This window comes from Parasteatoda tepidariorum, chromosome 1 (genome assembly GCF_982258835.1).
Source record: "Parasteatoda tepidariorum strain Cologne lab strain chromosome 1, Ptep-v5.0, whole genome shotgun sequence".
Taxonomy (NCBI): domain Eukaryota; kingdom Metazoa; phylum Arthropoda; class Arachnida; order Araneae; family Theridiidae; genus Parasteatoda; species Parasteatoda tepidariorum.
Window position 1 is genome coordinate 111,912,107 of NC_141755.1, and position 15,272 is coordinate 111,927,378.

The window sequence follows — 15,272 nt, forward strand, 5'->3', positions numbered from 1 at the left end:
AACAATAATGTACATTTTTATGATAGATAATGAGGAAAAATGATTTTTATTCTCCCCCCCCCCTGAAGATATAAGTACAGGAGAAAGTAGCTTGATTGTGGTGAATTTTAAATATCATGAGTTGGCTAGTGCAACAGCATTATGCCAGACGATACAGTTAATCTTTATTTTGATAGGATAAACTATTAAATGCGTGTTTTGGCGTTTTGCTCAGTTTAATAACGTAAAGCCGTCGGGAAAAGGCAACACAGTGCGGTCATAATTGTAATGGTATTTTTCGATTAGCAGGGCGGAAGGGCCATTTTTTTAAAAGAATTTTATGTATTGAAGATTTTTTTCGGGTGACGTTTAGTGTTCAAATAATAAAATAAATTAAGAAACAAGTAATGTATATAAAAAATTTAAATTTCTACTTGCATCAACAACGAAAAATTTTATTTTAGTTACTTTTTATTAAGTAATTTAAAAAAAATTCTAAATTTAATTCTAAATCTAAACTACTAAAATAACTTTTTGTTAAAAAAAAAATTTAATAAATAGCATTGCTGTTAGCATTCTAAAATAACCTAGTACTAGCATCGACTATTTCGTATATTTAAAAAATTAAATTGAACTTCAAAATTTCATGTTTCTGGCATGTCACAATGTTTCCAATAATAACTATAGTTTCAAAACTTCCCATAAATTTTTCAATATCTAATTTTTTTTTAATTCTCATCCGGCGTAAGCATTTCTAGAATATACGCAGAGGGTATTATTTACAAAAAGTTGGTCAATAATTATCAAATAATTAAAGACTTTTCTCTCAATATAATTCTAAATCTAATCTAAAATCAATTAGTTAAATTTAATGGATGAATTATTTTGAATTATCTTGAATATTAGTGAATTTCTTTGTAAAATATATTTTAGCATATTGTTGGAAGTAATAGTTTTTTTTTTAAAAAACTGCTATCAAATCTCTCTACAGTTATATAATAAATGCTTAAGACTGATGATTAAGATTTTACATAGAATCTTAGAGTGCATCGAATAATGTGGTCTGCCTATCGCAAGTTAATCGAGAGACTGAATAATACACTTTCTAAAATCTTTGAAGAAGGTTATTGTGGAATGATTGTCACCAGGATTTGGTTAAAGTCCTGTTTATTTATATAAAAAAAGATGTCCTCTTTACGTGTCTCGAAAAATCGACCTCATTCATGATAGCCTCTGGTCCAAACAATCATCTCTATAAGTGTGAGAGGACGGTCAAGGTTTCCCCCATTTGACACTACTCTGAATAACACATCAACATGAAAGTAAGTCCTCTTCCTTTTATTCTCTGCTTCGACCACATACGATTTTTATTAAATCAAAAGAGAGATTCTCTTATTTTTCGGGAAAACGGCCCTGAGATCATTGTACGGGGCGAAGGATATATTTCACTATATACAGTCAAACCCCGTTATAATGAACATGGTTTATAGTGAACTCCCGGATATAGTGAACGAAATGTTCGCTCCCCTGCCTTGCTATGCACTCATATTATTTTTTGAGGATGTAGTTAAACCAAAAGAAGAGAAGAAATTGGATAGTATGAACTTTCTTCTGTTTTCGACAAATTTTTTTATCTTCCTTTTTTGGTAATTTTGTAATTTTTGCGTAAAATATATATATATATATACCGATTTTTTGGTACTATTGTTTTTTAATCACTTTTGTATCTATTTTTATGGGTCATTTATTTAAATGATGTGTCATAAAAAGGTGCAGTGCGGAAAAATGAGTTAAAATTGTTCGCAGTGCGGATAGAGTGAAGTCCCGGTTATAGCGAACCGAAATTTCGGCCTCTTGAAGGTTCGCTATAGCGGGGTTTGGCTGTATTATTTTTTTTCTCTAATATATATACTTATTTTTAAATTTTTTTGTGACCATTTAACTAAATAGCATTTTATAATTATAAAAAATTATAATTTTCAATGCCTAGTTTTACCGTTTCCCCCTAATACGTTTTGAGTTATGAAAATTCACATTTCAAGCTATATATCCAGATTTACAAACGATGGAAAAGTTTTCGCTAAACTGAATGACGGGAAACAGAAAAAAAAGAGAGTTTGACGCAATAATAGCTAAAAAAATGTATTAACCAAATCAGTAACATTTTTACGGCTGAATGTTCTTTATAGTTTCTCTAGAAATGTGAAATATATCGTAATCTCTATTTTGATTTATGACAAGCTCGTTAATTCATTTTTTAAGCAGCAATAGCTCCCCCCTTAAAATACAGAGATAATTGAAACCATACTTCCATAGGATAAACATTCATTTTTGTATTGTTTATGCAGTCTTGCAATCCTGGAAATTTTTTATTTTATTTAAAGATTAAGATAAGCTTTCCTAATAATAAGATATAATTTTCTGCGAGACACGCTTAAAACAATACTTAAAACTTTAAGAAATGGTTTCAAAAATATTGAAAACAATATGCTTCAACATTTATAATTTTTAAATCAATTTTTAATAAAAGTATCTAAGCATATTTTTTGATTGGCTTTTAAAATAATTTTCAAATTAAATTTTTATATATTTCTTAATATGTTTACGTGAGTCAAAAATGTAAACAAAATTTTAAAGTGTCTAAAATGTATGTATTCCACTTTTTTCAGTTCTTGACATATCTTGTTTCAGCATGCATTGTTAAAAGGAAAAAAAAAATCTTTTGAATAGGGGGAAAAAAACAACAAAAAAATAGTCAAAACTTCTGCAAGTAGAAAAGGAGGAAAACTTGCCTTCTAAATCAGATACAAAAATAAACTTCTCAAAATATCAACAATTAAAATCATTAAAAAAATATTTACTTTAACGTAGCGGATAAAAACATTACGCAATCCAAACTCATTATATTAAGCAAGGAATATTAAAATAATAATAATGTTTATCAAATTTAAAAAAGGTGAAAATATGTCTTCGTTTTTCCTATTTAATTCTCACTTAATTTCTTTATTCTTTTTTTTTAACTGGTGAGACTGATTAATAAAATTTCTTTCTTGTTTATTTGAACTTGACTGTTGATTATTAATTATATTTTAAGTATTTGTCTTTTTATTTTTAAGTAAATCAGAAAAACGCAAATTAGGCACTAAGAATGTAGACAGTTGATTAAAGCCTATTTAATAATTTTATAATCGCCATTGAACAGTCGATCCATTTTTTTTGGACTACTAATGCTCAACTCCTTGTCATTTTGAACCCAATCCAGAAGACAACTCCTGGATCAGTACTCCCAGAGGTCAGATTTGCTAGTGGAACATGGAGAACTTTGTGACCAGACAGATTGAACGTGATGAGTCAGTCACCATTTACTACACAGAGAGTCTTTTGCAGGGACATTGGACATGGGCCCCCAGGCTATCCCGGCCCCTCGATTCAGCCTATATTGTATGGGTGAAGAATCAAAATGTTTTACTAATTAACGCAAAATTGCTATAATAGTATACCTGCCAACTTTTAAGCATTTGGCGTAAAATTTTATTTTTACATTTAAAGTGGTAGTAAATATATACTATTATCTCTTTTGCAAACTTATTTTTAAATGATTTTGATCATCACTATTCTTAACAAAACTAAGCATATATATTAATATGTGCTACTGTCATGGTTTACAGTTTAAGTTTTTTCAAATACATCGTATTTTTATGCTTAAAATTGAAATTTTAATTCTATTTTAGTAACACTGGGAAAAATCATAATGGAAGGGATAAAAAGTTGGCAGGTATGTAATAGTAGTAATAATGATAGCATTGAAAAATATGTCACCTATTTAATGATGAACACTCATTTCATCTACGTTTAAAAAAAAATAATTTCCAGAAATTTTATGAATTTAAATATCCTTTCAAGACTTAATTAAAATTCTAATGTGAAGGTAGGTAAATTTCTTTAACAATAGATCCAAAAAAACTTTTTTTTTTTTAAATTATCGGACACTCCTTCATAGACCATCTATGTATTAGCAGTTAGAAAGCACTGATCCTTATTTGTTCAAATGTCTTGTTTTTTCTATTATCATTCATTTAACGATTTAACTGAGCGCCGCACGAATTCGGTATACAATGTCTGAAAAGGGTGAAATGATAAACATGATGATTCACAGCTTTTTCAACATTTATTTACTAGTTCGCGTGGTTTGTTACCCACCTCCCCCCCTCTGGAAGTTGGCTGACCTTTATCGCCTACTTTTTTCTTTTTAATTGAAACAAGTAATATAAAAGTCAATTCCTACTTAAGGTCAACAAAGACAAATCTTTATTAAATTATTACAATTAACATAAGTATGTAACTAAAATGAATTAATTAATGAATTAATATTTGAAAAAACGGTATTAACATCAAAAGCGCGTGGTATCAAACTATAAAAACAGTGTTGCCAGGTGCTGATAACCGTTCACCCCCAGATGGCTTTGTTAAATCTCCTAAACATTTTTAAAAAACCCCAAAATTTTAAACTTAATGTATAAGTATTAAAAAATAGTACAAAAGTTAAATAATGTATAGAACACGTTGCTTTAATATTTTTTAATATTTTATTATCAACAAATTAATCTCTTTTTACATTTCAATCGTTATATTATCTTTAATTTCTACTAACATATTTAAGATATTTTTTTTCAATACTTTTCGACTTGCACATTTTTTCATAAATATTTTATTATCAACGATATAGTCTTTCTTAATATTTTAATTGTAACATTATGCTTAAATTTCTGATAAAATATCCAACATATTTTCGTCAATGCTTTCTGATTTGTATATGTTTTTGCTGTTAAACATTTTTAACATAGAAGAAGTAGATACAAAATCCTTTACCCTTAAACCTTTAAACTGCTTTTCGTGTTCCCAATCTTACTTGTACTTTTGTACGTACTTCTTTTTTTCTTTATCCTTTGGCATTAGTTTTAAACCATGCACATTAAAAATTTTAAATAATTTGAATTCAAATTCTCGAAACGAACAGTTTGATCGAGCTAAGTAATAACCTACTACATTCAACAAAGGGGTAAAGGTTTAAAATTATATCTTAATCTTTCTGTTTTGGTTTAACATATTGATTTTCATATTACCATCTCACACATTCAGTTATAGAATTGGATATTAGAAGGTAACCAAAATGAAACTAGTAAAATTCACAAATGACCCTAAAACAAACGCCTAAAACCCAATTCCCCTAAAATACCCACTGAAGATAAAAAAAAAAAATCCCCCTAAATTTAGGGGGAAAACCCCTAATCTGGCAACACTGTATAAAAATATAAATTTGGTCATGTGGCCACACGCACTTCCGCGTAAAATGTTCTTTATCGAATTTATCTGACACAGCGAATATAGAATAATTAAATATTTAAGTGGGAGCAATAAACTTCACTGATGTTATTTTTAAAATATGTGGGAAACTGAATCGCTTCTAGTAAAATTTAAAACAATGACTAACGCTTAACCCATCGGAAAATTCCGTTTCATTTTTCGTTCATCCCTATTTAATGAATATTTGAAAGAACTGTATTAACATCAAGTGTCACCAGAGCCGGATTATACCTTTCGTGGGCCCTAGGCACAGCCGTTTTCGGGGCCCCTTCCCCCACTCATCCCCTCTTTTCAAAATATATGCTAAAATTTTCTTGCATATTTTTTTTTTACATTTTTATTAATATGAATTTTAATTTACAAATTTGTTTATCGAACTTTATCTGCAATACCGACATACTGCCGATATAGCAGTTGATATCGATAATACGTACCATTATGATTCCCTTTACATAGTTATCGATCGAACTAAACACTTCACGTCAACAATACAACAACAAACCAGCAAAGAAAACAGTGAAATTGATAGTGAGATTAATTACAAGAAATATTTATACTACAAATAGCTTCATAGTTTTCATGATACTACTATGATAACTAAGTGAAGGAAATTAACATTGTCAAAAGTAAATCTTTTGAAATTATTTATAAATCAATTTGCAAGGTAGGTTAAATGTTTACTAATAGAAAAAAAATTATTTAATACTATTTTAATAAAATGTTAGTCACGTTTTGTCAGGAAATGTCAGGAACGTATTACGCCATTTTAGATGTATTAATTTCAGAAATGACTAAAAGGCGTAAAGCTTACAGTGATTTGTACGATAATTTCGGTTTTCTTGTTCACAAAAATCTGTCAGAATCTGAGATTAAACTAGAAGCGCAAAATTTGGTGAAAATTTACTCATCCGATTTAGAGGAAAACTTTTGTAAATGAATTTTTACTATTTTCAAATTTGTATGAACATAAATCTGCACAAGAAATGTTGAAGGCTCAAATTAAAGATAAACTTGTGAATACTTTTCCTAACGTTCACATTGCATTAAGAATATATTTGTCGATTCTTGGATCAAAGGCAGAAGGAGAAAGATCTTTCTCCAGATTAAAATTGATAAAAAAAATTATTTGCGTTCAACAATTAATCAAGATCGTTTGGCATCGCTCGCACTTATGTCTATTGAATACGACATTTTGCGTAGTTTGGAATTCGACAGCATAATACAATATTTCGTTGAATCCAAAAATCGGAAAAAAGTAATATATTAGATCATAAGATTCTGCAAAATAATTTATTACTGTAAAATATTATATTTTTATTTGTATCTTCATAATTTTGTGCAAAATACACTTGTTTTTAAAGCTAAATTATTTTTGTCAACAAATTTTTTTCTCCCAAGTTTTTCGTAGGCCCCTGAATTTCGTAGGCCCTAGGCACGTGCCTAGTGTGCCTATAGGTTAATCCGGCCCTGAGTGTCACCCATATCAAATAAAAATAAAAAAAACTGTATTTGAAGTCGAGTGGATGAATGAAAAGTATTTTATGAACATAAAATATTTTTAAAATACTATAAAAGTATACATAAAATATCATAAAAGTATACATAAAATACTATAAAAGTATACATAAAATACTATAAAAGTATAGTATTTTAATATATATAAATATTTAGAGGAAGAGTGTGAAACCAGTGGTAGGAATTGAAGATAATCATGTTTAATAATATTTAATTAATTTTGGTAATAGATACTAATTGAAATTTAAAAAAAAAAATTATGCTACGTACTAAAAACCAAAATGTGCGGAGAAATGGTACTCAAATGGAATATCAAAAGTCGCCATTATTACTGCCAACTGTATTTAATTGAGCCTTGGTGATTCAGGAGAGCTCGTCTCCTAAATAGGGTGACGAATCCCGCGATGGCTGGTAGATACACATTCCGTACCCGGCTCGCACCGACCCCAGAGCTGACGTAAAATATCCTCAGGGGTAGACGGATTATGGGATGGATAATAGTCACCTTACCGTCCAGGTTAACCGTGGGAGTTTTCGTGGTTTTCCTCTCCGTGTAACGTAAACGTAGGTTAGTTCCATCAAAAAGTTCCATCAAAAGTTTCTCCCAATACTCGATCCAGGAGTTCTTATGTCTTTTGGACTGTGTTCAAAATTACAAGACTACGGAGCTCAATAGTCGTAAACTCATAATTGGGCCTGCTGCTCAACGTTGGTTATAAACTAAAATGGCACTTAAATAATTTCTGTAATATGAACTTTTAGTACTATGATAAAGGATGCAAATTTAATCGGTACCAAATACACTAATGTGGTAAAATTATTGTATATTTTCACAAACAATTGAAACTGCATTAATACTGTGTGCAGTTTTAATATAGATGAGAGGAGATGTTTTGCATGCCGTCAAAAGTGATAACAAGTACCAGAGAAATATCGCTCAACTGCGATTGACCATCATGAATTGACCTCGAATAAATAACATTCCAAGAGATTCCAAATACAGTTTGACGTTATTTGGATGGGATGAGCTACTAAGAACGTGTTTTGCTTAATCTAGTTACGTAAACTCCTGAAGGGACAAAAAATAATAAATAAAAAATAAAATGATATTAACTTTCGTTTTTTTTTTCTGTACTGATTTATTGGTAGTTAAATTTTTTAAATTTATACGATATAGGGGTATTTAGTTAGTAACATATAAAATATTTATCACAAAATTTCAAAATATGCATTATCATTTGATATATTTTGGAAAGAATAGAATTTTAGAACACGCATTATTTTTCATATACTAGTGGGCTGTGCGCCCTGATAGCTAGCGCTCCATGTAAAAACTTTTTTATTTTTTTTTTAAATTACATCTTTTTAGTAAATACTAAATCATTAAAATAAATTTGAATTCAAATAAATGACATGTAATTCGTTAAACCTATTAGAAATGTGCTATAGTATAATTCGTGATCTAAATCAAAAATCGTCAATTAAATTTGTAATTTATAAATTAGTGAAAAAAAGCGCTTTCGACAAGATACTAAAATAGAGATCTATCGACAAAGACTACTCACTTCAGCCTAGCTTAATAATATGAGATAGCCGCAGCTGATGCTCTTTGGTTATTTCAGTTTCCGTTTTTAAAAAGCGCTATATGTTGAGCCACCTCAGCTAGATTTGGCATGTGACATTTTTAGCGGCAATCATGGGTCGATTCGCCGTGTAAGAGAAATAGTAACGTGAACAAAGCAAAGCAAACGCTGCCACCGGCCGAAAAGAAATACAGCCAAAATTCGGGAGCCACGTAAGAGAATTATATATATTAGATTATTAATAAACATTATAACAAATATTGCAAATAAACTATACGACACTCAACAAAAATTGTCACAGTTCTGCAGTAAAATGGAGTATAATATGCATTGGAACTTTTTGAGGGGTTTTAATTGTTCATTTTTAGTTTTAAACATTGGAAGAATGGATGGTTTTAGATTTTTCATGCCCACACATTTTTTGATCACTTATAAGATCACATTCAACTACATAACCACAAATAAATATTTGTAAGAATCTTAAAAGCATTAATAAAAGAAAGCAGCTCACGATCAAATAAAACGAACAGACGATAATCTTGGATTTTCTTGGAGCCTTTATTTAATGACTAAAACTTCTAGTTTAGAATGTCATATAACATTTTCGAGTAAAAATTATTATAGGATACTATACGTAGAAAAAAACCATGTAGAAAATCAACAAGTGATTAGTTTTTATACACCGAACTTATTTTTTAGAAATGTCAGTGTCATCGGCAAAAATGTGAAAACAATTCTGGATACTTTCTACTCGAACGAGTTCATTTTCATTGAATAATTTGAAACTTATGTTACCTCAATTTTTTATGCATTTTTAGAAACCTTGCCGAAAATGAGTTTAAAAAGTGATATGCATTCAGAGTTACAAATTAATATTGAACTAAAAGGGCAAAAACTTGATGAATCATACATTATGAATCATAAATGATTAATCATAAATGATGAATCATACATTATGAATCATAAATGATTAATCATAAATGATGAATCATACATTATGAATCATAAATGATTAATCATAAATGATGAATCATACATTAGTTAAACGGGTTGAAATTCTACTAAGACAGTTTGATTGGCGAATGCAACTTGAAACTCGAATGAAACTAATAGCTCGTATTAACAATTAACTAATAGCTCTAAGCTCGTCTCACAACAAAACTAGTTTTTAATGTTTTTTAGTCTCCCTTTTCACATAAATGATTTATTAGCTTTAAATAACGTTTTTTTAAACACTCAAGCATAAATTTGAAACCCTAGTGAGCACATATTTTTTTAAAAATATTCTTTCTTTTTTTAAAAATAAAAATAACATAGACTAACGATGAACGGCACAAATAAAGCACATTAAAACTGATTATTAAAATGTCTGATTCAAAAAATATATTATTATACCGGATATCAGGATTTTTCAAACCCCGTGTAAAAGCTTACCCAATCACTGATAAAATCTCTTAAATAAGCGATGAAATCGGCACAAATAAAGTGCACATTTAAATTTCGAGTGTTGTATTAAAAATATCGGGATTTTCAAAGGAAAATGCGTAACAATTAAGTTTCTCAAAACGATAGCTGTTTAGATACACGATAAAATTGAAACAAATAAAGAACATCAAATGTGTATCAAATCGAAATTCGCTCGTTTATTTAATACCGTATTAAAAAGATCGAAATTTTAAGAAATAAGCCGAAAATCCCAAAATTCGATCGAAAAGCCACTTGTATTAACTATGAAATGAACACAAACAGCTTCATACTAAAGTTTGAAATTCTAACGTTAAAAAAAAATTTTTTTTTTTTGCATTAAAAATATTGAGATTTTTAAAGCTTTGGACACTTTGTAGCGATAAATACAATGATTTAAATTCGGCGCATAAAAACTTAATGCACAATTTAAAAATATTTTTTTATTTTCCAAAAAAAATGTATATTAGTTATTTTTTATTATTATAATAAGGTGTTGCCGAGATGGTTCAGGGGAGAGAGCGTTCGCCTGTCAATGAGGCGAACTGGGTTCGAATCCCTGTCTATATGAATCCCGCAACCGGCTTGCATCGACCACAGTACTGACGTGAAATATCCTCAGTGGTAGACTCATGGGTTAGAGTCTCCTTGCCGTCAGGCTAACCGTGGGAGGTTCTCGTAGTCTTCCTCCTCATGTAACGCAAATGCGGCTTAGCTAAATTAAAAAGTCCACCAGGAAGGCAAATTTCCCACAATACTCGATCCAAGAGTTCCCTTGTCTTCTGGAGATTGGGTTCAAAATTACAAGGCTATGGTGTTGAACATTAGTAGTCGTAAACTCATAAAATTGGGTCGGCTGTTCAACGACGGTTAGAATAAGTTGCTGCAACGGGCTGCGGGTTGAACACCCCTATAAATACAGTGTATTATTTCTGGATCATGCGCCCTCAAACCTGGGAACCACCCACCCCCACCCTGTGTTATGGGGGTGTTATTCTGCATTGAAAAGAGGCAAGATTTGTCAGAACTTTTCAAAATTATACAATTACATTTTCTTAACATATATATCTACAGATATCTGCACATTTTCGGAATTGAAAGTGTGAAACGGATGTTTGATTAGAACTGGAGCGTTGATTTTCCCGATAAAAAATGACGATAAGAAAAGTTAAGATTTCGTACTTAGTTTTATTACAAATCATTTAATAACTAGTGTTATTTATTAGATAAAATAATTATGTAAAATTACATATTTTTGCATTTTCTGATATTTTTACTTTTTACGCGTTTTTCCCTGCTCTTTCTGTGTATTACAATATTTTTATCTCAATGATATTTTTTAAAAATCCACTTAAACTTCACTGGTAACCTTAATTATTAAAATAATTTCTTATATTATATAGTTTCTTATATTATACATGTGTGTGTGTGTTTGCGTGTGAGTTAAAAATATAGAGAAAGCATGGAGAAAAATATAAAGAATTTTTAAAACGGAAGAAGAAAAAATTATAAAAATAAAACATTTTTTTAAAATTATTTTTAAATAAATCTTAATCCTCCTTATATCTTAATCCTTTTCCTTATTTTGTTTTTCGACTTTTATTGCTAGTTTTAAATTTTTTTTCCGTATTTTCTCTATAATGTTAACTTGTTTTATGAGTTCCATGTACTTGCAATGCATATTATACACTGAAGAGCCAAAAAAAAACTGGTATACCTGCCTAATATCGTGTAAGGCCCCCGCGAGCACGCAGAAGTGCCTCAACACGACGTGGCATGGATTTGGTGGCCAGCGGCACTTTTCTGAATTTAGACACTTCCGCTGGCCACCAAAATCCCCAGACATGAACATTATTGAACATATTTGGGATGCCTTGCAACGTGATGTTCAGAAGATATCCCCACCCCCTCTCACTCCCACTGGTTTATGGACAGCCCTGCATTATTCATGGTGTCAATTATCTCCAGCAGTACTTCACACTTTGATCGAATCCATGCCACGTCGTGTTGAGGCACTTCTGCGTGCTCACGGGGGCCTTACACGATATTAGGCAGGTATACCAGTTTTTTTCGGCTCTTCAGTGTATATATATATATATATATATATATATATATATATATATATATATATATATGTAATAACAGGGCTCAAACCCTGTTATCAGTGTTGTCTTTAAGTTTGAAATAATTGCAGTCATAAGCCATCATACGTTCTAAACAGGTTTATTAAGTGTAGGCTGGTATTGCTAACAGTTGATGGACAAGACTCCGGACAATTCCGGCACAGCTTATTTGAATCACATCATGATGAAAAGGACACGCAAAACTATGCGTTCTTACGTTTTATACCAACATAGATTTGAAGTAAAAAGGCACATTCGTACATTCCTTGTATCCTTACGCATTAAGGAAAATCATTTCTGCTTCCTTATATGGAAGTGAACGAGGGAACGATTCTAAAAATAACTCTTCCCTTGAAATATAAATCTATTTATATTTCAATGGTATGTTTTCAGCCTTGAATTCCCAAAATAGAATCTCTCTACGCTTATTCTTTAACAAAGACATTTTATGAAAACGAAAGAGATTTAATTCTTTTATTAATACAAAAGTATTTAATTCTTGTATTATATATATATATATATATATATATATATATATATATATATATATATATATATATATATATATATATATATATATATATATATATATATATATATATATATATATATATATATATATATATATATATATATATATATATATATATATATATATATATATATATATATATACCAATTAGTACAATCAAGCAGAATATTAAATTTATGGGACACTCGTGCATCTGTGTCCAGAAAGGCTCGAATTATTATGACTTTTTTGACATATTTACGCAAGTCGAACTTAGGAATCCACAAGTTGTAGGGGAGTCTAACACACTTCACATAATTTTAACTGATTCATGCCATACTTAATTCTTATTGTTATATAATTAATTTCAAAGAGTATTAATTCCTGTTTATTTTTCAAACAAATAATGCATCTACAATAAGTCATAAAACAAACATTTCTTTTTTTTTTCTTCTTCCAGGTTCTGTTATTGTGTATAATTGGTTTGGCATTTGCTACTGAAAGAAACGAGCAGAACTACAAAGGTCCAGTCATTTACACAAATTTACCCCCTCCTATTCTCTTCTTTCCTAACTTCCCTGATGAGCAACAAAAAATGGTGAGTGAGGAAAAGCGTATCGAATACGCTCCGCTCCCTTACGAAGATCTCCCTCTTCTCGTTTACCATTCAGAGGATCAACCTCCCATTCATGTGGTGCAGAGAGACAACAGACCGCAACAGCAGGCCCCTTCATCAGGGCTACCAGACCTACAAAACCATCAGTTTATCAGTATAGGTCTATCCACGGTACAACATTTACCGCCTGAATCGGTTGAAACACACGACAGCTCGCCTGATGATCAACAGACTTCGAATCAACACTTCCCAGAGCCTCAGTACAAGGAAGCAGCACCACCGCCCATAGCGATTAATCCTTCACAACTATTGGACAGTAACTCGCCCATCAAAGCAAAACTGCATCAGTTGCTGCAGCAGCATAATGCTCTGCGTCATCACGTCGAGCAACTCCAACTTACACCACTCACAAAAGACGGGCCACCATCCAAAATGAACAAAGCACAGCAGCCGCAGCAGCAACAGCAGCAAATATTAAGGCATCCGCCACTTGCTAATCATCAACAAATGCGGGAAGCTCCTCCAGCAACAAAGAGGCCTGCTCCTATGAATCGACCTTTCCAAGCCTCAATGGGTGAAATGACGCAAGATTTTCCTCAAGGGCATCACGGCATAGGACCTCAAAACATTCCAGAATTTCAAAGTGAAGGATATGCTAATCATCAACAAATGCAGGAAGCTCCTCCAGCAACAAAGAGGCCTGCTCCTGCGAATCGACCTTTCCAAGCCTCAATGGCGCAAGGTTTTCATCAAGGGCATCACGGCATAGGACCTCAAAACATTCAAGAATTTCAAAGTGAAGGATATGCTAATCATCAACAAATGCAAGAAGTTCCTCCAGCAACAAAGAGGCCTGCTCCTACGAATCGACCTTTCCAAGCCTCAATGGGGGAAATGGCGCAAGGTTTTCATCAAGGGCATCACGGCATAGGACCTCAAAACATTCCAGAATTTCAAAGTGAAGGAAGTCCTAGAGCCGAACAGATGAAAAGGCCTGTCACTAGGCATCGAAAAGTAAATTCTGGAGAGCGGAGAAAATCCCAAGGAGATTCGAAAAATGATGCGATGAAGGAATCAGGACGCGTTAGGGAGCAAACTTTAAAGCAAACAAGAGGCCGAACTGCCCCTTCGAATCTTAATTCAAAGGAACAGTATCAACAAATAATTATTCACGTCCCTCACAGTGTTGTTGGAAAACCCCGAATTGCTATCCTCCGGGACAATACTAAGCCACATCTGAGAAATAATAACAAGAATAGTGGCCCATTCCGAGTACCCCCTCCAGAAAATAGACCAAACAATCATCCTTCCAAACATCTTCCTGATCCTAGAGTGTTCAAACAATTTCATGTTCAGAATGAACAAAAGCCTCCTTCCAGTGACAGGAGAGGGTCGTCACCTCCCCATTACCACCCACACATCAACATTTCTTCACCCAGAAGACGTTCATCTACTGGTCACTCAGAATACGCTGAGGCCATTGATAATCACAAGCGGCTTCTGGACAAAATTTCAGGACATGCCTTGAGAACTTTTGTAAATAATTTAGAAAAAGCTAGAGCAGAGACTGGTTCCCGGAATTCTGAAGTTCGGAAGTTTAAACAGGGGAATTCAGATGGAAGAAAATTCATTTCGCAGGCAGATATTTCTGTGAAAAGGGCGCGTATTTTTATAAACTTGAATTCAAAGAAGAAGCCACCTATTATCGTATACAAAGGTCGTAAGCCACCCATAGAAATCTATGGAAACAAACAAGACTTAAGGATCGGTGCCCATTAAATGTTCTTAACTGCGATTCAATTTAACTGTTGTCAATAGAACATTCTGGAAAGGCTTTCCAACAAACTAGAATAATTATCGATTGTTGTTTACCCATTTTCGGCCACAGTTGCGTAAACGTACCATTTCAATAAAAATAAAAATAAAAACATTCTGAAGATATCTAGAAAATATTAATAATTTAAATGAAGTAATAACTTTCTGTTCAGAAATTTTTTAACTCCGCTAGTTTCTTAACTTGAAACGGTGATAGACAAATTCAAATTTTTGAAAATGTACAATTATTCCATTTGGTTTTATGATGGGCTAAAGTAGCAAATACTGTAAATGAGATAAAA

The 15,272-nt window shown here is 31.6% G+C and overlaps 1 protein-coding gene across 1 annotated transcript; it reads left to right on the forward strand.

Moving 5' to 3' along the window:
- Positions 1-1,212: 1,212 nt before the first annotated feature.
- Positions 1,213-15,057, forward strand: LOC107439272 (uncharacterized). The gene is made up of 2 exons (XM_043051210.3): positions 1,213-1,301; positions 13,000-15,057. The coding sequence occupies exons 1-2, from the start codon at positions 1,296-1,298 to the stop codon at positions 14,932-14,934; spliced, it is 1,941 nt and encodes a 646-aa protein (XP_042907144.2). The 5' UTR covers positions 1,213-1,295; the 3' UTR covers positions 14,935-15,057.
- The last annotated feature ends 215 nt before the right edge of the window (positions 15,058-15,272 follow it).